We start from the raw sequence: 21758 nt of genomic DNA, 5'->3' as shown, positions 1-21758 counted from the left end.
TGTTTGCAAGTTTGTAGTCATTTCAGAAATAAATGCACAATGGAGCACGTGTGAACTTGTTCACATTTTGTGGCTGTGTAAAATTGTGCTGTCAAAAAATAAGCAAGCAATTCTTTAGTGCCAATTCTGTTGCAGGTATCGTCATCAAGTAACATTAAACTTAGTGAAACATTGTGACAACAGTCTGACTCAGTGTGACTCCTGGAGCCAACTGTCAATCACAGCTGTCAATTAAAGCCCACACGGCAGACATCAGGCTGACTGGCACGTATTACCTCCAGGAAGTAGCCATATACTGTATTTGCACCCCAAAGTCCAACACAAACAAATATTGTTGGTGAAAAATGGAGGCATTACAACTTTAAAGGGCAACTACAAACTAAATACTTTTTCTTTTACACTTTTCCAACAATATTATTATGTGTACAAACAGCTACATATCACAAAGTCTTGACTTTGTGCTACATTGAAAATTTCTCAAAGAACTTCAGTGCAAAGTCCTGTCATCGTTCCTGCACATGCTCAGTGGCGTCTACCGTACAATGAACTTCTCTCCTGAGAGTTACTATCTGAGAAAAACACTGACAACATACAGACTGAGTGGACACAGCCTGGCCATAGAAACAGGCCGTCACAGGCAGAACAGGCTCCTCAGGGAGGTCAGGCTGTGTTCACTTTGTCATAAAGGGGAAGTTGAGACAGAATCTCACTTCCTATTATACTGTGACAAATATAAGGATTTGAAAAAGGTTTTCTTTGGAAAAATTAAATCATATATATCCTGAATTTATCCACCTCCCTGATCTTCAGAAACTGTCCTATTTATGTGGGGAGAAAAGTCAATGTGCAGTAATAGCTGCAAAATATATTAAATCTCGTCATAATCTGAGAGAAATAAACTCTGTAGTAAATGTTTCTGTGTGATTACATCTGTAAAAATGCCTTTTATTATATTGTATTTAATATTATTGTTTTACATATTATTGTATAATCATCAATCATCTGTCAATGTTTGTAATTTTCTGTACTGCTTTGGCAATGTAGGTTTCTAATCTGTCATGCCAATAAAGCTTATTTGAATTTGAATTTACTATCTCATCACTGTTATTAGTCTTTGGAGCTGTTTCTAAACAAGCTAACGTGACCAAACTCTTCATCATGAAGGAAGAACTCAGCTGCCCGGCTTTTAACCAGTATAAACAGGTTTGAACACATCACCCCAGTTTAAGCCTCTTTACACTGGCTTACATTACGTTTTAGAATTGATTTCAAGGTTCTTATAATCACTTTCAAGAACTGAATGGTCTGACTCCTCATTATATCTCTGTACAACCCTGCTCACACTGTGAGATCCTTGAGCAGGGCCTTCTATCGGTTCCAGACTCCCGGCTGAAGACAACAGCTTTGAAAAACCTCCTGCCTGAGGAAATAATGCCGGCTGAGTCAGTGGCTTCTTTTCAATCTAAGCTCAAAATGTACTTTTATCGCACCAACTTCCATGATTTCACCTTATTCTAGTTTTATTCTGTTTAAGAGCTTTTAGTATTTTTAGGCTGGCTTTTTATGTTGTTCATTTAGCTCTTTTATTTTTATGTGTGTTTTTATGTGATTATGTGAAGCTCTTTGTGACTTTGTTTTGATAAGTGTGATATAAATTAAATTAATTTATTATTATTATTATCAACTGTTCTGCAGGCATCAGATGCTACAGGGATTTAATAAACTGAAAGAGAAGTTTGTCATACAGAATACATTTTGATAAACCATTTGGGTGCCCCCCCCCGCACCGCTCCAGGGCAGTTGGGATTAACCCTGAGAGGGGAACTAGACGTCAGTCGTTGAAAGTAATTCTCAAGAAGAAAAACAAGCTCACAGTGAATCCTCGTCACCACCCTTCTCAACAACTAGACCTTACTTCATAAAGGGAAGTTAGGTTACTCTCTCCCATTCAATTGTTCCATTTCTCTTTCTCTCATGCTGTGTTTGGTTTTCATTTTCATACACATTCATACACATATTAAAACGGGATAAACATCAATTAAGACATAGTAAAAGAGTAAAAGTAAATAAAATCCTAGAGAAGGGATCAAATCATAGGAGGTAAAAAGGTCATAGAAGTAGGTTTTGAGTTGTTTCCTCTGATGAGTTCAGTATTAATCAAACCCCACTGTATGTTAGGTAATACCTTATGTTGATCTACAGAAAACCCTAGCATCTCACATTATTTTGGAATGAAAGAAATCAATGACAAGTGGTACCAATGATGACACTGTGATTAAAGTATCTGTAGCAAGGTAACTATTGGTGAATTAAGCTTACCCCTGGTTCTGGCTTTTAACCCTCAGGTCTTTAAGCTTCTGAGCCATGCAGGCCTTTATGTCTGCCTCTGCAGTGCTTGGAAAGTGCCCTTACACTTGAGCTGTCAAAATAGAAAGACAAATATTGCAAGAAAGAAAATAAGATTCATATCACAAGAGGAAAGCACTGTAAATGCTTTCGGGATAATGATGTTGCACAGGTTTTGTAAAAATACAAAGACTATTTCAATTTCAACCCCTACCTGAGACATGCCAGATCAGAGAAAAAAAAATCAAAATTTGGAAATACAATGAACAAAGATTACATACATGAAATAACAAATAATTAAAAAAAAAACTTTTAAATTGTGGACCATTACATGGAAATGGAATATAGATCAAAGTGTGTGCTGATGAATATTTGTCCTTTCAGCAAGTAACATTGCTTATATCATAGCTCTGAAAAGGCTGAACTCTAAACAAATGGACAAAAAGCTTCTGAGTGAGATTATATTATTGTTAGGATGGACACACATCACCACAACTCTGCAGCCATAGCCAAACACTGAGTCTTAGTTATTTAGTATAATGACAATAGAAAAAAAAGAAAACAAAAATACTTTGTTAAAAACATGTATATGATTTTTATCAATCCCACCCTATTTCAATCATAACTCAACTGTATCTCACGTCGTAAATGATCACGTTTGCGATCATGCACTTAAAAACTATAACTACATACAGCAGCAGCGGACTCTAGGTGGACGCCATCTGCCTTGACCGGTTGAGTTGAGACGTTATTATATTTATATACTCAAAAGAAAGAAGAGAGAGAGAGACAGAGACAGAGAGAGACAGAGAGTATACTGAGGTGGAAGAAATAATTTCTGCTGCTGGATAACAGGTAGGTTAAGTTAAAAAAATGCCTTTTGATTTTCCTTCTGAGGTTCTTCAATGGTACTTAGAAACTGTACGTTAATGATAACGTTGTGCGAATCACGGAGTAACTTAAAGTTAACGTCGACGTAACGTTACACCGTGCTAAATTCACAGATGAAGCTATGCAACGAATTATTTCACCGAACAAGCAATTAAACGTGGCAAAAAACGTGACAAAACAACAAATTTATGTACTTATAAAAGCATACGACTTAACGTTACAACTATTAGCATCTAACTGGCTAGCTGGCATGGTGTCAAAGTAACGTTAGCGTTGAGCTAGTTTTAAGTTAACAGTTACTCACCACTCACTGCCAGTAATTTACCGTTGCTGGGTATTTTCGCCATCCTCCCCTTGTCGGCGGAGCTGTACTCCAACAGCCCAATCATGTCAGAGTCATTCAGCATTTTCTTCTTTGATACACATTTTTCTTTAAATATACTGATTTGGTCGTCGTCGAACCGATAAATCACTACGTCCCGATCCATTTCTCTGTCTTCGTCTGTGACGTCAATCTGCTTCCAACGGTCAAAGATGCATTCATGTGCACCATCCAAGATTTGTCTTCATCAAAAGCTTGTCTCACGTTTACTTGCAGAGGATAATATAGGCTACGTGTTATGTAAAGTATTTTTGGGTGCAGATTTTACTAACTTAATATGGATTAAATGAAATGAAAAAAATAGCCAGACATGTAACTACGGAATATATAAACGGTATTACAAAAATAAACCTACCCTATTGCTCCTTGGTGAAAATCAGAAACGGACATGGGATACGTTATGTACAGCTTATAAATGCAACATCTCACATATTATAGTAATACATGCGTTTGTGAGACCGTTGTTGTTCATGTTTATGATCATTTATGTATTACACTCGATAACTGTAATATTTACGTGAGGTCCCGAAGGCAGCATGGGGAACCCAGAGTGTATGGGCGGGAAGCGCGAGCTCCTTCGCTCAATACTTTTATTAATACACTCAATACACTTAGGTGGCGTTAGCAAAATGTCCAGGAAGAGAACATTTTACAAAGAGTACCTTTTCAATCCAAAAATCTAAATTCCTCTTGAAACTTGACACGTTTTTATAACATTCTAAATCATGTCACATGTGAAATGTCTCAGTTTATATGGAAGGAAAAGCTCTTGAGTTTACATGTGAAATCAATCTGTGAGATGTGTCAGTTCACATAGGAAATGTTGATTTTCACATATAAAAGTTTGCATTCAAAACATGTCTTTTATCACATGTGAAATCACAACATCACATGTGAATGTTTCATTTCACGCATGACTTTATCCCTTTCACATGTTAAGTTTGCATTCACATATAAAACTAAAAACTTTTTTTTTTTTACATGTGAATTTGAGATACACATGTGATTTCCAAAAGTGAAACTTAGGTTCACATGTGAAACCACAACATCATGTGAAATGTTTCACTTCACATGTGACATTATCTTTTTCACATGTAAAGTTTGCAGTGACATGTAAAGCTGAAAACATTTTGTCTTTTTCACATGTGAATTTTAAGATACACATGTGATTTCCAAATGTGAATTTGAAGTTCACATGTGAAATCACAACATCACATGTGAAATGTCTCAGTTCACATGTGAAAGACTGAATTTCACATGTGCTTTTTTCGTAAGGGGCTTCATAAAACTGTCAAGCGAGGTTGCTTGTCTAAGATGAGGAGGGAGCATGTTCCAAATCCTTGGTGCATAACAACAGAGGGCAGCATCGCCATACCTCTTGCTGTTCGGCGGTGGCACCCTCAGCAGACCGGCACCATGTGGTCTGAGGGAGCGATTTGGAACGTACTCCAACAGGAGATCTGACAGATAGGAAGGTGCTAGCCCATTCGGAGCTTTAAAAACAAATAAAAGAATTTTAAAATCTATCTTCAACGTTACTGGGAGTCAGTCCAAAGATGCTAACATGGGAGTAATGTGACCTCTTTTAATGGTTTTTGTTAGAATTCTTGCTGCTGAGTTTTGGATGCGTTGCAGCTGATCAATAGTTTTTTTTTTGGCTAACCAGTATAAGGTGTGTTGCAATAATCTAACCATGAGAGTACAACGGCATTAGTCAATTTTTTAGCATCCTCTAGGGAGAGGTAGGGTCTGACTCTTGTTAGGTTTCTCAAGTGATAAAAGGCTATTTTAGTAACATTGCTGATGTTATTGTCAAAGTTAAGGTGAGGATCAACCAATCTAATACCTAATTGTGAAATGTAATCACTGCCAAATGCTTAATGATGAAATCAAAATACCACTTACTTTATACTGTAGTATTAACGTATTTTATTTTTTAACCATATATTGGTCACGTTATCCATAATACAATACAGATCTTAATCAATGGAATAAAAACTCTATAGAGTTTAAATAATCTGTCTAAGTAGGAAAAGGTGAGTAAATAACAGATTGTGAGTCAAGCAAGAGGAAAGTTCAAACTAATCTCAGAGGGACAAAAGTTCTCCCAGAAACTGATGAAGTAATTGTTACTGTTTGTTTGATGGACCCAGTTCCTGCTACATAAGGGTCTGCTCCTGTTAGAAAAACACAGCTTCAGTCAGTCATCTCACATGGAACACATTATAGAAGTGAAAAGTGACGGAGCAGCGACCTCTAGCGGCCTCTGTTCTTATCACATGTCAGTCAGCCTCACAGTGGTGAAAAGAGGAGGATCCACAAGTGATGTACAAGATTTGTATCATTATTATTGGTCTGAAACTGGAATAGTAGATTGACTGATAGATTTACCTCTGGTGGTGGTGGAGCTGGACTTCTTTCCTCCTGAAAAGCATTTAACACAGTCAGTGATGACAGAAAACACATTTAGTGAGATCACATGAAATTGGTGTCACAGAATCCTTGTTCTATATTTTTATGCTCTCTGTCATTTGTGCCATGTGTATTCTGTTACAGCTCTGTGAAAAACACGTATTATTGTGTTTTACACAATATATAGAAACTAATACTTGCGTTGTTCTCTCCTGACTAGATCCCTGCTTGTGTTGTATCAGTCTCAGATGTACGTTGCTTTGGATAAAAGCGTCTGCTAAATGAAAAATGTAAATGTATCTAAATGTAAGATGAAATAAATACATACACACAGTCTAACCTATCTGAACATAAGTGTAATATTGATATGTGTGGATCAGTGGTTTCATGATGAAGCTGACTGAAGATAAGGATAATCACTTTACCCCTTTTATGAGCACCATATCAACATTTAATATATAGTTATAAGGTATAAAGACATTTTATTAATTCCCATTATTTGTTATAACTTCTCCTATGAAGACATATTTATATTACTATCATTATCTGTTTGTATAGCTTTTTCTCTCTTTTTTTGTAGATTAACACAGCTATTTGCAAATTAATTTAAGATTTATGGTGGTTTATACATATGTAGACTTTACTTGCCTAAGAAATACATCTACCAAGAGCATTTATTAAAACTCTGAAAGTGTCAGACATGAACACTGATTTGAAGCTGACTTGAAATTAAATCTTTTAGTGTGTTGGGAAATGAAAAAGATTCGTTCAAGAAAACAGTAAGACCAAACTTAACCTAGCTAAAGTAGGTCAAATGTAATCATTCATTAGAGGATCAGAGCAAAATAAACATGGTCATATGGTCACTACCAGTTTTCCAGATCCTCTGTGTTGCAAAGCTGCTGTGCTGATCCAGTTTGACCTGCTGTGTGTCTGTGGTCACCTGCCTTCCTGCTTCACTACCTTGAGTTGAGATTGTGGACTAGAAGTCGACCTGTCAACCTGTCAGAGTGTCTGCACGAGGGTTCTGCTTCTTGTTGTCTTAACTGGTTTGTTACAGTACAAACTGGCAAAATGTGGACAAACAGCACGTCAACTATGAAAATGGATATATGAAATTAATTATATGATCTAAGAGTATCAGAAGAGGTTTTCTGAATAAAGAGACTGGGTTCCTGAAGCTCCACACTGTCAAGAAACTGAGTCCTTTAAGTGAATTTAGCAAGAATTTAAAGTAATTCTGATAAACTTCATTAAAATTTTCTCATTTTTTTCACATTATAAAATGACACTTAATGTTTACAAGCCGGACAATGTATGATGCAACAACAATTTGAATCAAATGTTAAAGTTGTCTGTGTGTAAGTGTCTTTTTCAATACTACTATATTTCCTCTAATAGTTGTTTACCTCAACTGCAGAGGGTACCTGTCCTTTATTGGAAGTAGACTTATATAAGAGAGAGGCCTTTATTCATAATTCCCCCTGTATAACCCTAACCCTAAGTATATTTGCTCATATTTTAGTACAAAGCCTCCTCGCTTTCTGATCTGCTTCCGTTTGCTCTGTTAAATTTTTGTCACTGCATTACCACACATGTACTCATAGAACTGGAGTTACATCCAGGTAACTATTATTTATGCTTAACTGGCATGCACATTATATAACAGGCACCAGGAGTTTATCCACCTTTTTTTATCAACCCCGGCCTCTTTTTGGGGCTGGCTTTTATTTGTTTGTGTCGACCAAACCCCTGCCATTATCGGAGACCTGGCTTTTAATTGACAACCAGCCACTATTAGAGGAAATACAGTACACACATACTGGCTATAAAATGATTCACTATGGTGGACACAGACCTTCCTATTGCTGCTGGAGCAGCAGTCATGTGCCGTCTAAAGATTGAGATCTTTTTTAGATTTAAATGTGTTCAAAACTAAAGAAATGGTAATCTCAATAGAAGACACAGACAGTTCCAACAGTCATTCTTGACTTCAGTAAGTGTTGAACTCATCGAGACCTACAAATACATGGGAACATTGTTTGATGACAGATTGAGATTTAGTGACAGTACAGATGTTATTGTGAAAAAGGCTCAGGAGTGTCTGTGCTGTAAAATAAAAATTCAATTAAATTTAAGATACATTAACAAAAGAAAATGTAATCAGTAGGCCATTGTAGAAGATGTAATCAGAAAAATTAAAGGTATGTTTCACACATCTAAACATGAAAACCAGTTAAATTTGACCCTAACACAATAGGAGGGCTAAACAATTTTAGCATTCGATTGCAACATAACAAAATGTGAAAAAAGTAGAGTCTGAATAGTTCTGTATCATCAGCATAGAGGTGAAAAATAGCATGTTTATAGATAATATCTGCTGATTAAACAAAAAGAAGAAAGAAAGTGGAAAAAACTGGAACCTTGCAGCACATGTTAACCTGCACAGTACAGAATCCAGATCCAAATCCAAACATTATCATTTGTTTGCTGTGAGTGCAGAGTAGTTTTGGTCCGGATCGCTGCTGTCTGGATCCAGGTTCTGGTAGACGTCTTCACATGAGGAGACTGGAGAACAGTTCTCATTGATGACAGGACGGTTCTCATTGATGACAGACAACTGAAAATAAAACAGGAATGACATCAAACCTAAAATATAGCAATAACCACGGTAACAGCCCAGATATTGTGTTCCTCAATTGTTTGCTGATATTTTAGTGATAACAACTCGGCAGGCCAGAGGTCTATTAACAGTAACTGTGATTTTATTTAATTATACTTTTGTACACAGTAGTGAAGTAGTTGCAGACATGAGATTTTTTGTTCCTAACTGAAAAAATAAAATGTCTGCCAACAGTAAGAGTTAACATGTTAACAAGGGCCACTGCCATTATTCCTTGTGTGGTTAAACTCTTTCTGACATTGCCATATTTGAATTTTGTAGATTTTTAAATGTGTGTGAATGAATTTTATATGTGTACTTGTTTGCAAATGTGCTTCCCCCTTGAGGGATGAATAAAGATTTTTTGAATTGAATTGAATGAGACATACATTGTTATTGAAAGTCACCACGATGTTTCTGCTATCTGAGGTTCCTCTGGTGTTCAAATCAGAGTTCCTCCTTGTCTTCAGTTTGTAGAGGAGCAGCAGAACAACAGCCAACAGCACAACAACCACAGGCACGATTACAGCTGGAGGCAAGAAGTAACCTGGTTGAGGGACATAGGAATCTGGTTGGGAAGGAAGAGAGAGAGAGATATGTAGAAGTTTAAAAGTCTGGGATCTTTTGTCTTGTATTAGAAGCTTAAAGGTTCCCTGTGGAGTTTTTGACCACAAGTAGCTTGTTTTTACGTTAGGATCTACGTTGTGCACACGTGGTTGACGTGATACACAATCCTGCCAGTGGTTTCACATCATCCCACTGATCTACAGGATGCAGGAACCTGCCCAGAAACACAGCAATGCACCAACAAAAGCAGGAGAGAAGAAGACCACAAGCAATGCAAGATTTAAAATACTTAATATAATCAGCTTTACAAATATTTATGATTGAGGAAACATATTCAACACTTATGTTGGACCTAAAGGATACACTCAGCATGTTTTGGTGAGTAACACTGAATATAAATATAACCTTGTTTACAAGAAAACTACACAGGAAACCTTTATCATAAATGAGATCTTCCTGTTGAAAAAACATCTCAGACTTTGATATGAATGTTTCTTGACTTGTCATGTGCTGACATCACATGTTAATAATGATCTTACATCATTAGAAACGTAGGATGTGTTTAAACATTAGACGTGAAGATAACAAAGAAATTTATTGTAAAATTAAATAAAATTAAATGTGAAATGTTTTCTTCTAGGTGCTGAACTGTCTTATGTGCTGAAACACATGTTGGACCATCTTGTTATTCTTATTAGACAACGTTGTTATGCTGAATTTGACTGTTTTAAGAGGACGTTTTATTGCAGAGAGACAGTGATGGACAGATGGACAGACATGAACTGTCCTGTACCTGTAAACTGCTCTGTGGTTTCAGGGAAAGATGATGAAGGTGTGAAGCTACCTGAACTGGAGATTAAACTCTGTGCTGTTGTTGGTGTGGAGGCTGATGGGACTGATGTTGGAAAAGGTCGGAGAGTCCGGTTTGGTTTTGAAGTGGTTGGAGCTGTGAACAATGAAAACACATTGAAACAATCAGATACTGAATCAATAATGCAGAGAAATGAGATGCTGCTCTAGACAGAAAGATCATATTGACAGCATCCATCACATACACAAGAAATATGCAGCATTAAATTTGTTAATGAAGTAAATGATTAAGATATGTTCTATTAATCACTAAAAAGTATTGGTATTTGGACAACTAGTATGACTCTACCAACCTCAGCACTCCTCTTGTTGTCACAAATCAACTTCTGGCTGTAACCCGAAAAAACAGATATTTGTTTCTGTCATGTCATTTCCATCCAGTCTGTTAATTTTGTATCCAATATTCCTATTTTTTAACATATGTTTTGGACATTTTATGGCTCTATTTGATAGTGATAGTGGAGAGAGACAGGACATGTGGGAAAATAGAGTAGGGGGATGTGTTTTTGATCACAAGTAGCTTGTTTTTACATGCAGGTCTACATTGTGCACACGTGGTTGATGTGATACACAATCCTGCCAGTGGTTTCACATCATCCCACTGATCTACAGGATGCAGGAACCTGTCCAGAAACACAGCAATGCACCAACAAAAGCAGGAGAGAAGAAGAACCACAAGCAATGCAAGATTTAAAATACTTTATATAATCAGCTTTGCAAATATTTATGATTGAGGAAACATGTTCAACACTTATGTTGGACCTAAAGGATACACTCAGCATGTTTTGGTGAGTAACACTGAATATAAATATAACCTTGTTTACAAGAAAACTACACAGGAAACCTTTATCAAAAATGAGATCTTCCTGTTGAAAAAAAATCCCAAAGTCTTTGGTCTGAATGTGTCTTGACTTGTCATGTGCTGACATCACATGTTAATTGTCTTACATCATTAGAAACGTAGGATGTGTTTAAACATTAGACGTGAAGATAACAAGGAAATTTATTGTAAAATTGAATGTGAAATGTTTTCTTCTAGGTGCTGAACTGTCTTATGTGCTGAAACACATGTTGGACCATCTTATTACTCTTATTAGACAACATTGTTATGCTGAATTTGACTGTTTTAAGAGGACGTTTTGTTGCAGAGAGACAGTGATGGACAGATGGACAGACATGAACTGTCCTGTACCTGTAAACTGCTCTGTGGTTTCAGGGAAAGATGATGAAGGTGTGAAGCTTCCTGAACTAGAGATTAAACTCTGTGTTGTTGTTGGTGTGGAGGCTGATGGGACTGATGTTGGAAAAGGTCGGAGAGTCCGGTTTGGTTTTGAAGTGGTTGGAGCTGTGAACAATGAAAACACATTGAAACAATCAGATACTGAATCAATAATGCAGAAAAATGAGATGCTGCTCTAGACAGAAAGATCATATTGACAGCATCCATCACATACACAAGAAATATGCAACATTAAATATGTTAATGAAGTAAATGATTAAGATTTGTTCTATTAATCACTAAAAAGTATTATTATTTGGACAACTACTATGACTCTACCAACCTCAGCACTCCTCTTGTTGTCACAAATCAACTTCTGGCTGTGACCCGAAAAAACAGATATTTGTTTCTGTCATGTCATTTCCATCCACTCTTTAAATGTTGTATTCAAAATTCATTTTTTAAGATTATTTCTTGGGCATTTTATCGATTTATTTGATAGTGATAGTGGAGAGAGACAGAACATGTGGGGAGTAGAGGGATGACATGCAGCAAACAGTCCGGCCAGCTGAGAATCAAACTGAGGACTCGCTGCTCAGGGTGTTAGTGTCCATGTGATAACCACTCAGCTATCAGGTCACCCCCAAAATTAATTCTTTCTTATTTTAAATGAAAATGTGACAACTTTTCATATTTACCCATCTAACAATTGATATTCATTGAACAGAATGTGGACTGAAAATAAAATATAAAACTCACCATCTACAACAAAGATCGAGAACGTGTTGGATGAATCTGGAGACGAAGCTCTGCCGTAACCACACCTGTACCGTCCTGTGTCTGACTTCTTCAGCTGTGTGATGGTCAAATACAGTCCATATGTAGATCCTTCTCTATATTCAATGCTGTATCTGCCATTCTGAGCTCTGTTCTCTTCTGTTTCAACCAGGATGTCTTCTTCTTTTTTACATTCATCCTTACAGAAGAACTTCCTGCTTCCATAGACAGTATTGAGGCATCCTTTTGTGACACTTCCTCCCACATTTTCTGCACGGGAGAAACTGGTGTTTTGACCCAACGTTGCAGCTGAAAAGATGAACAATCAACAGTTACTGTCTGTACTTCCTGTAAGATGCTGCAGTCTGATCACAATATTTCCTGCTTCACATTTACACAGATCCACAGAGTCACACTGGGAGCTGCCCAGTTCAACCACAGTCTGACTGCTGGAGTAATGATTTCATCCAACATTGATACACTGAGTCAATATATTGTAAACGTCTCACATTGTTCAACAATTTAATTAAATTCTATCTGACTTCATTTATTCTTAAGTTTCAGAATCATTAAATGGGATGAACATAGTAAATATATCAGGTTTTATGACTTTCAGTAGAAACTCACCATCTATAATTGTGATGTCAAAGTCAGTGTAAGCATCTGGGGCTGAAGATCCACCCAAACCACATCTGTACCGTCCTGAGTCTGACTTGGTCAGCTGTGTGAAGGTCACAGTCACAATTCTTCTTCCAGAAGATCCGTCTTCATATCTGATGCTGTATCTGCCACTCTGAGCTGTGACATCATCTGTTTTAATGAGCATTTCTTCTTCTTTACATTTTCCTTTACAGAAGAACTTGGTGCTTCCAGATGAATTCAAGTGGCAAATAATTAAGCCACTTCCTCCTTCAGCTCCAGCAAAAAGGTTTATTGCATTGACGAGTCCAGTGTTTCCATCCTGCAGTGCTGTTGGAAAGATGAACAGTGAATACTGATGATCAATACTTTGTGTATTGTAGACTTACTGTAAACAGACTGCAGATTAATGAGGGCTAATCCATCAGTTCACAGAGAAGCAGAGATGATACAGAGGCAGCCATTAGCAAAGTTTTCACTGACTGTACAGCAGTTGCTGTTGTTCTACTTGTAGCTGCAGTTGTAGTCACAGTGTCTCTGTGTAACGTCTGTTTTTCAATGTTTTTCTTTCATACTTTCTAATATCAAACACATTAATGAACAGCAACTACTCATGGATGGATGGTTCATACGTTTTGTCAAATTACATTACATTTAGTTTAGTTAAATTACAAGATTAGATTATAGAGATGTTGTAATTAGTAACAGAATATTTTAGAGAACGACAGGAAAACTAATTAACATGACAGCAACATGAAAACTTGTGTGATACAAATCTGACATTTGTTAAAATGAACACAATGAATGTCCAGAAGCAGTTTGTGCTGCAGCTTTACAGACACAGTCAGGTAATCAGTCCTCACCTGATAAGAAGCAGAAGAACAGAACATGGTGGATATTCATTCTGAGTTTGATCCTGATGCAGAAAATCATCAAACTGTCAGAGAACTGCCTCTATATGTCTGTCTGATCAATCAGGAAGCTGACAATGCTTTAAGTTAACATTCATTCCTTTTTCTATCTCTCTCTCTTAAAACCTTTTCTTTCTTTTGGCGATCTGGAGACAGTTTTACATGCTTTTATAACCTCATGTCTCGATTACTGCAACTCACTTTATCTGGAAGTGAGTCAGTCCTTCCTGTCTTTGTGGTTCAAAATTTAGCATTTAACATTCCTGACTGGATCAAAAAAAGAGATATCACCCTGTACTGACCTCCCTCCACTGGTTACCAGTGAATATGGGTCTAACAGTTAACTTCCTGGGAAATTGTAAGTTACATGAACTTCACTGGAAGTTGGTCCCACCTTCCCTCTCTCTCTTGCTCATGTAAAATTTGATTTGCCTTTTTTCTGTGTTTACAACATAGTGATGATGATGATTGTTAAAGGTACATTAATGAATGAATCATTTTATTTTCAATCCATTATTTGACCCATATGACCTCTATGGAATTATTCAGACACATTAAACACCAACAAACCAAACATTCCAGTATGTTAACACACCAGCATCTCACAGCACAATATATTGACCTCATACAAATACAAAATACAAAAACCTTTACATAATGTATAATATCCCTGGAGCTATCCAGCAATGAAGATTAAATAAATACATATACACAGCCTCACAGATATGAACACAAGTGTAATATTAATTTATGTAGATCAGTGGTTTCCTGATGAAGCTGCTGTGAATCTGACTGAAGATAAGGATAATCACTTTACCCCATTTAACATTTATGATCACCATATAAACATTGAATATATAGTTATAAGGTATAAGAGTATTTTATTAATGTCCATTATTTATTATAACTTCTCCTATGAAGATATATTTTATATTATTACAACTGAGTTTTACTATATTGTCATTCATTATCTGTTTATACAGCAGCAAACACTTCTGGGTGCCAACAGGAGCTATAACATTTATTAAATATCTATAAACTGCTTATAAATGATAAATATGGGGACGTAAAATCCAGTGTTACCAATATATTTTCAAATCATAAATCAAACAAACTGAAGAAAGCAACATGAAATTGTTCAGTGAAGCCTTTGTTGAGAAAAGGAAGAAGAGATTTCCTGGCTCTTAGCAAGACTTGGCACGAAAAAACAGTGTGTTCCTTTCCCTTTTCCTTTCATACTTTCTAATATCAAACACATTAATGAGCATCAAATATTCATGATGGATGGTTCATATGTTTAGTTAAATTAGATTATGTTTAATTTAGTTAAATTACAAGATTAGATTATAGAGATGTTGTTATTAGTAACAGAATCATTTAGAGAACGACAGGAAAACTAATTAACATGACAGCAACATGAAAACTTGTGTGATACAAATCTGACATTTGTTAAAATGAACACAATGAATGTCCAGAAGCAGTTTGTGCTGCAGCTTTACAGACACAGTCAGGTAATCAGTCCTCACCTGATAAGAAGCAGAAGAACAGAACATGGTGGATATTCATTCTGAGTTTGATCCTGATGCAGAAAATCATCAAACTGTCAGAGAACTGCCTCTATATGTCTGTCTGATCAATCAGGAAGCTGACGATGCTTTAAGTTAACATTCCTTCCTCTTCCTCTTTCTCTCTCTCTCGCTCTGTTTGCGACATGACGATGATGATGGTGGTTGAGGGTACATTAATGAATGAATCATTCTATTTTTGACCCCATTATTTGACCCATATGACCTCTATGGAATTATTCAGACACATTAAACACCAACAAACCAAACATTCCAGTATGTCAGTAGCACAATATATTGACCTTATAAAAATCTTTACATACTGTATAATATCCCAGGAGATATCCAACAATGAAGATTAAATAAATACATACACACAGTCTAACATATATGAACACAAGTGTAATATTAATGTGTGTAGATCAGTGGTTTCATGATGAAGCTGCTGACTGAAGATAAGAATAATCACTTTACCCCATTTATGAGCAACATATAAACATTTAATATATAATTATAAGGTAGAAAGATATTTTATTAATTCTCAGTATTTAGTATAACTTCTCCTATGAAGACATATTTTATATTATTATAACTGAGTTTTACTATATTGTCATTCATTATCAGTTTATACAGCAGCAAACACTTCTGGGTTCCAACAGGAGTTATAACATTTATTAAATATCAATATACAACTTATAAATGATAAATATGGGAACGATGTTAAAGTCAAGTGTCACCAATAGATTTTTAATTAATAAATCAAACAAATTGAAAGAAGCCATAAGAAAATGTTCAGTACCTCTCAGTATCACTACCTCGGTTCCTTGCATGTCAGCCTTTTCTTCATCTATGGTGGGGGTTCATATTAGTGCCCCTTCATTATCAACGCTGTGCCCAGTATCGCTGAGTATGCAACGTGCTATGATATAGTTTTGTTTCATGTGGTTTTTTTGTTTTGTTTTGGGGTTTTTTGTTTTCTCAGTTCTGTTTCTGTTGGTTTGGCAGTTTGCTTCTTTGCCTCTGTGGTCTGTCTTTGTTTCTCTTTGATAGTGGACAATATGTACTGCGGATATCCTCACACTTTCCATACTAGTATAAACACTGATGCTGCTGGATGTCTAACCATCCTTATCAACATATATGCTTGTGCACCATCTGAAATTTCAATAAAATGTTAATCATAAAAAAGTCATGCCATCCTGGTGGATCTGATTAAATTCATTACTAATAATAACAAATGCACTATTGCGAAAAATGCACTATTCCCCCCTGTCTCAGTCATACTTCCTGAAACATCAGTGCCCACCTGTTTTAGGACATAACTTGGCCTTTAAAATAATGAACTATATACTTGTAGCACATAAAGGGTTTGGGAAATTAGGAAGCTTTGACAAACATAGTTGGTTTTGGTTAATTTTTTAAGTGTAAAGTAAGATGCTACCACAACAAAGGAACTGTTGTTCAGAGCTACATTAACACATAGTTTATTGTACAAAAATGAAACTTTAGGCCTTCACTGTATTCAGGATGGGTTCCATCAGACTAAACCAAACACACATTTGCATTTTCACGTCATACATCTAAAAACAATTAGCACTGATCTACAAACCAAAGTCTGAGTCAAATCCTGATACAAAATTTGTAGATGTTGCGAGGTGTTTTAAAAGAGCCACACTGCACCACAGCTTACAGCACAAAGGCAACATTACTCCAATTTTTTAAAAACAGTAAAACTTTTTAAAACTGACCAAACCTGAAACATGCAGATCCCAGGCTTTATTGCCTTCATCTCTGTTAAATTATTTTGAGAGACAGGTCATGTTGTAGATTTCTTGTAATACATTTCAGTTTCCATTGACTTTTATTTGAAATTTAAAATATTTACAAGTTTGTAGTCATTTCAGAAATAAATGCACAATGGAGCACGTGTTAACTTGTTCACCTTTTGTGGCTGTGTAAAATTGTGCTGTCAAAAAATACGTAAACAATTCTTTAGTGCCAATTCTGTTGCAGGTATCGTCATCAAGTAACATTAAACTTAGTGAAACATTGTGACAACAGTCTGACTCAGTGTGAGTCCTGGAGCCAACTGTCAATCACAGCTGTCAATTAACACCCACACGGCAGACATCAAAGCTACTACAAGTCTTCAGATCTTATTAACAGAGCAATAATTCCCAAAATGACCACCAGCACACTTATAAGAGGGTCTGAATTTAGAGATTCAGACCATAAAGGTTCCCTGAAAACAATGACTGACTTAGTATTTCTAGAGAGAAGTTGAGGCTTTTTGAATGGGAGTCAGTTGGAGCAGCTAGTGACCGTCAGCAACACTTTAAGGTTCTTCAGCTTCAAGACGTGGTAGCTGCTGACTGACTGGCACGTATTACCTCCAGGAAGTAGCCATATACTGTACTTGCACCCCAAAGTCCAACACAAACAAATATTGTTGGTGAAAAATGGAGGCATTACAACTTTAAAGGGAAACTACAAACTAAATACTTTTTCTTTTACACTTTTCCAACAATATTATTGTGTGTACAAACGGCTACATATCACATCGTCTTGACTTTGTGCTACATTGAAAATTTCTCAAAGAACTTCAGTGCAAAGTCCTGTCATCGTTCCTGCACATGCTCAGTGGCGTCTACCGTACAATGAACTTCTCTCCTGAGAGTTACTATCTGAGAAAAATGCTGACAACGTACAGACTGAGTGGACACAGCCTGGCCATAGAAACAGGCCGTCACAGGCAGAACAGGCTCCTCAGGGAGGTCAGGCTGTGTTCACTTTGTCATAAAGGGGAAGTTGAGACAGAATCTCACTTCCTATTATACTGTGACAAATATAAGGATTTGAGAGAAGTTTGCTTTGGAAAAAATAAATCATATATATCCTGAATTTATCCACCTCCCTGATCTTCAGAAACTGTCCTATTTATGTGGGGAGAAAAGTCAATGTACAGTAATAGCTGCAAAATATATTAAATCTCGTCATAATCTGAGAGAAATAAACTCTGTAGTAAATGTTTCTGTGTGATTACATCTGTAAAAATGCCTTTTATTATATTGTATTTAATATTATTGTTTTACGTATTATTGTATAATCATCAATCATCTGTCAATGTTTGTAATTTTCTGTACTGCTTTGGCAATGTAGGTTTCTAATCTGTCATGCCAATAAAGCTTATTTGAATTTGAATTTACTATCTTATCACTGTTATTAGTCTTTGGAGCTGTTTCTAAACAAGCTAACGTGACCAAACTCTTCATCATGAAGGAAGAACTCAGCTGCCCGGCTTTTAACCAGTATAAACAGGTTTGAACACATCACCCCAGTTTAAGCCTCTTTACACTGGCTTACAGTACGTTTTAGAATTGATTTCAAGGTTCTTATAATCACTTTCAAGAACTGAATGGTCTGACTCCTCATTATATCTCTGTACAACCCTGCTCGCACTGTGAGATCCTTGAGCAGGGCCTTCTATCGGTTCCAGACTCCCAGCTGAAGACAACAGCTTTGAAAAACCTCCTGCCTGAGGAAATAATGCCGGCTGAGTCAGTGGCTTCTTTTCAATCTAAGCTCAAAATGTACTTTTATCGCACCAACTTCCATGATTTCACCTTATTCTAGTTTTATTCTGTTTAAGAGCTTTTAGTATTTTTAGGCTGGCTTTTTATGTTGTTCATTTAGCTCTTTTATTTTTATGTGTGTTTTTATGTGATTATGTGAAGCTCTTTGTGACTTTGTTTTGATAAGTGTGATATAAATTAAATTAATTTATTATTATTATTATTATCAACTGTTCTGCAGGCATCAGATGCTACAGGGATTTAATAAACTGAAAGAGAAGTTTGTCATACAGAATACATTTTTATAAACCATTTGGGTGCCCCCCCCCACCTGCTCCAGGGCAGTTGGGATTAACCCTGAGAGGGGAACTAGACGTCAGTCGTTGAAAGTAATTCTTAAGAAGAAAAACAAGCTCACAGTGAATCCTCGTCACCACCCTTCTCAACAACTAGACATTACTTCATAAAGGGAAGTTAGGTTACTCTCTCCCATTCAATTGTTTCATTTCTTTTTTTCTCACTCTGTGTTTGATTTTTATTCTCGTGTCTTTCTCACTCAGTGAGCTGTGAGCCTGGAAGCCTGGATGCCGACCTTCTGCCAATTAAAACAGAGGACATTTGAAGGCATTACAAATTCTGTTATCCTGCAATCTGTTTATTTGTGCTTTTCTTTATTTTTAACAGGAGTTTGCAAAACAGTTGCAGTTTAGACTCATGACAAAGTTTTGATGGCAGCTCTCTTTCTCTCATGCTGTGTTTGGTTTTCATTTTCATACACATTCATACACATATTAAAACGGGATAAACATCAATTAAGACATAGTAAAAGAATAAAGTAAATAAAATCCTAGAGAAGGGATCAAATCATAGAGGTAAAAAGGTCATAGAAGTAGGTTTTGAGTTGTTTCCTCTGATGAGTTCAGTATTAATCAAACCCCACTGTATGTTAGGTAATACCTCATGTTGATCTACAGAAAACCCTAGCATCTCACATTATTTTGGAATGAAAGAAATCAATGACAAGTGGTACCAATGATGACACTGTGATTAAAGTATCTGTAGCAAGGTAACTATTGGTGAATTAAGCTTACCTCTGACTCCGGCTTTTGACCCTCAGGTCTTTAAGCTTCTGAGCCATGCAGGCCTTTATGTCTGCCTCTGCAGTGCCTGGAAAGTGCCCTTACACTTGAGCTGTCAAAATAGAAAGACAAATATTGCAAGAAAGAAAATAAGATTCATATCACAAGAGGAAAGCACTGTAAATGGTTTCAGGATCATGATGTTGCACAGGTTTTGTAAAAATACAAAGACTATTTCAATTTCAACCCCTACCTGAGACATGCCAGATCAGAGAAAAGAAAATCACAATTTGGAAATACAATGAACAAAGATTACATACATGAAATAACAAATAATAAGAAAAAACTTTTAAATTGTGGACCATTACATGGAAATGGAATATAGATCAAAGTGTGTGCTGATGATTCTTTGTCCTTTCAGCAAGTAACATTGCTTATATCATAGCTCTGAAAAGCCTGAACTCTCAACAAATGGACAAAAAGCTTCTCAGTGAGATTATATTATTGTTAGGATGGACACACATCACCACAAATCTGCAGCCATAGGCAGACACTGAGTCTTTCAATCATAACTCAACTGTATCTCACGTCGTAAATGATCACGTTTGCGATCATGCATTTAAAAACTATAACTACATACAGCAGCAGCGGACTCTAGGTGGACGCCATCTGCCTTGACCGGATGAGTTGAGACGTTATTATATTCATATACTCAAAAGAAAGAAGAGAGAGAGAGACAGAGACAGAGAGAGACAGAGAGTATACTGAGGTGGAAGAAATAATTTCTGCTGCTGGATAACAGGTAGGTTAAGTCAAAAAATGCCTTTTGATTTTCCTTCTGAGGTTCTTCAATGGTACTTAGAATCTGTACGTTAATGATAACGTTGTGCGAATCACGGAGTAACTTTAAGTTAACGTCGACGTAACGTTACACCGTGCTAAATTCACAGATGAAGCTATGCAACGAATTATTTCACTGAACAAGCAATTAAACGTGGCAAAAAACGTGACAAAACAACAAATTTATGTACTTATAAAAACATACGACTTAATGTTACAACTATTAGCATCTAACTAGCTAGCTGGCATGGTGTCAAAGTAACGTTAGCGTTAAGCTAGTTTTAAGTTAACAGTTACTCACCACTCACTGCCAGTAATTTACCGTTGCTGGGTATTTTCGCCATCCTCCCCTTGTCGGCGGAGCTGCGCTCCAACAGCCCAATTATGTCAGAGTCATTCAGCATTTTCTTCTTTGATACACATTTTTCTTTAAATATACTGATTTGGTCGTCGTCGAACCGATAAATCACTGTGTCCCGATCCATTTCTCTGTCTTCGTCTGTGACGTCGATCTGCTTCCAACGGTCAAAGATGACGATGCATTCATGTGCACCATCCAAGATTTGTCTTCATCAAAAGCTTGTCTCACGTTTACTTGCAGAGGATAATACACGTGTTATGTAAAGTATTTTTTGGTGTAGATTTTACTAACTTAATATGGATTAAATTAAATGAATTAATGAAATGAAAAAAATAGGTCAGACATGTAACTACGGAATATATAAATGGTATTACAAAAATAAACCTACCCTATTGCTCCTCAGTGAACATCAGAAACGGACATGGGATACGTTATTTACAGCTTATAAATGCGACATCTCACATATTATAGTAATACATGCGTTTGTGAGACCATTGTTGTTCACGTTTATGATCATTTATGTATTACACTCGATAATTGTAATATTTCCGTGAGGTCCCGAAGGCAGCATGGGGAACCCAGAGTGTATGGGCGGGAAGCGCGAGTGGCTCAATACTTTTATTAATACACTCAATACACTTAGGTGGCGTTAGCAAAATGTCCAA

General features: G+C 36.4%; 1 protein-coding gene across 12 annotated transcripts in view; it reads right to left on the bottom strand.

Annotated features, from left to right (window-relative positions):
* LOC137185180 (polymeric immunoglobulin receptor-like) overlaps positions 1 to 21758 on the bottom strand; it is a 65508-nt gene that overhangs the window by 14578 nt on the left and 29172 nt on the right. For 2 of the 12 annotated variants that reach the window (XM_067593492.1, XM_067593493.1), the window contains 4 exons: positions 19905 to 20004; positions 12754 to 13095; positions 12109 to 12435; positions 9083 to 9261 (listed from right to left, as the gene is read on the bottom strand). In XM_067593492.1, coding sequence (XP_067449593.1) covers positions 9083 to 9261; positions 12109 to 12435; positions 12754 to 12952 — 705 coding nt within the window. In that variant the 5' untranslated portion in view covers positions 12953 to 13095; positions 19905 to 20004. Of the gene's footprint in view, positions 1 to 5641; positions 6044 to 7033; positions 8652 to 9082; positions 9600 to 10053; positions 10620 to 10829; positions 11476 to 12108; positions 12436 to 12753; positions 13096 to 13617; positions 15377 to 19904; positions 20449 to 21033; positions 21695 to 21758 lie in introns of those variants that run through there. The other 10 variants (XR_010928793.1, XM_067593496.1, XM_067593494.1 and 7 more) reach the window with 10 other exon arrangements.

Source organism: Thunnus thynnus, chromosome 6, assembly GCF_963924715.1.
Source record: "Thunnus thynnus chromosome 6, fThuThy2.1, whole genome shotgun sequence".
NCBI lineage: Eukaryota > Metazoa > Chordata > Actinopteri > Scombriformes > Scombridae > Thunnus > Thunnus thynnus.
Note: the sequence above shows the minus strand (reverse complement) of the source record. Positions and strands in the feature narration are given on the sequence as shown.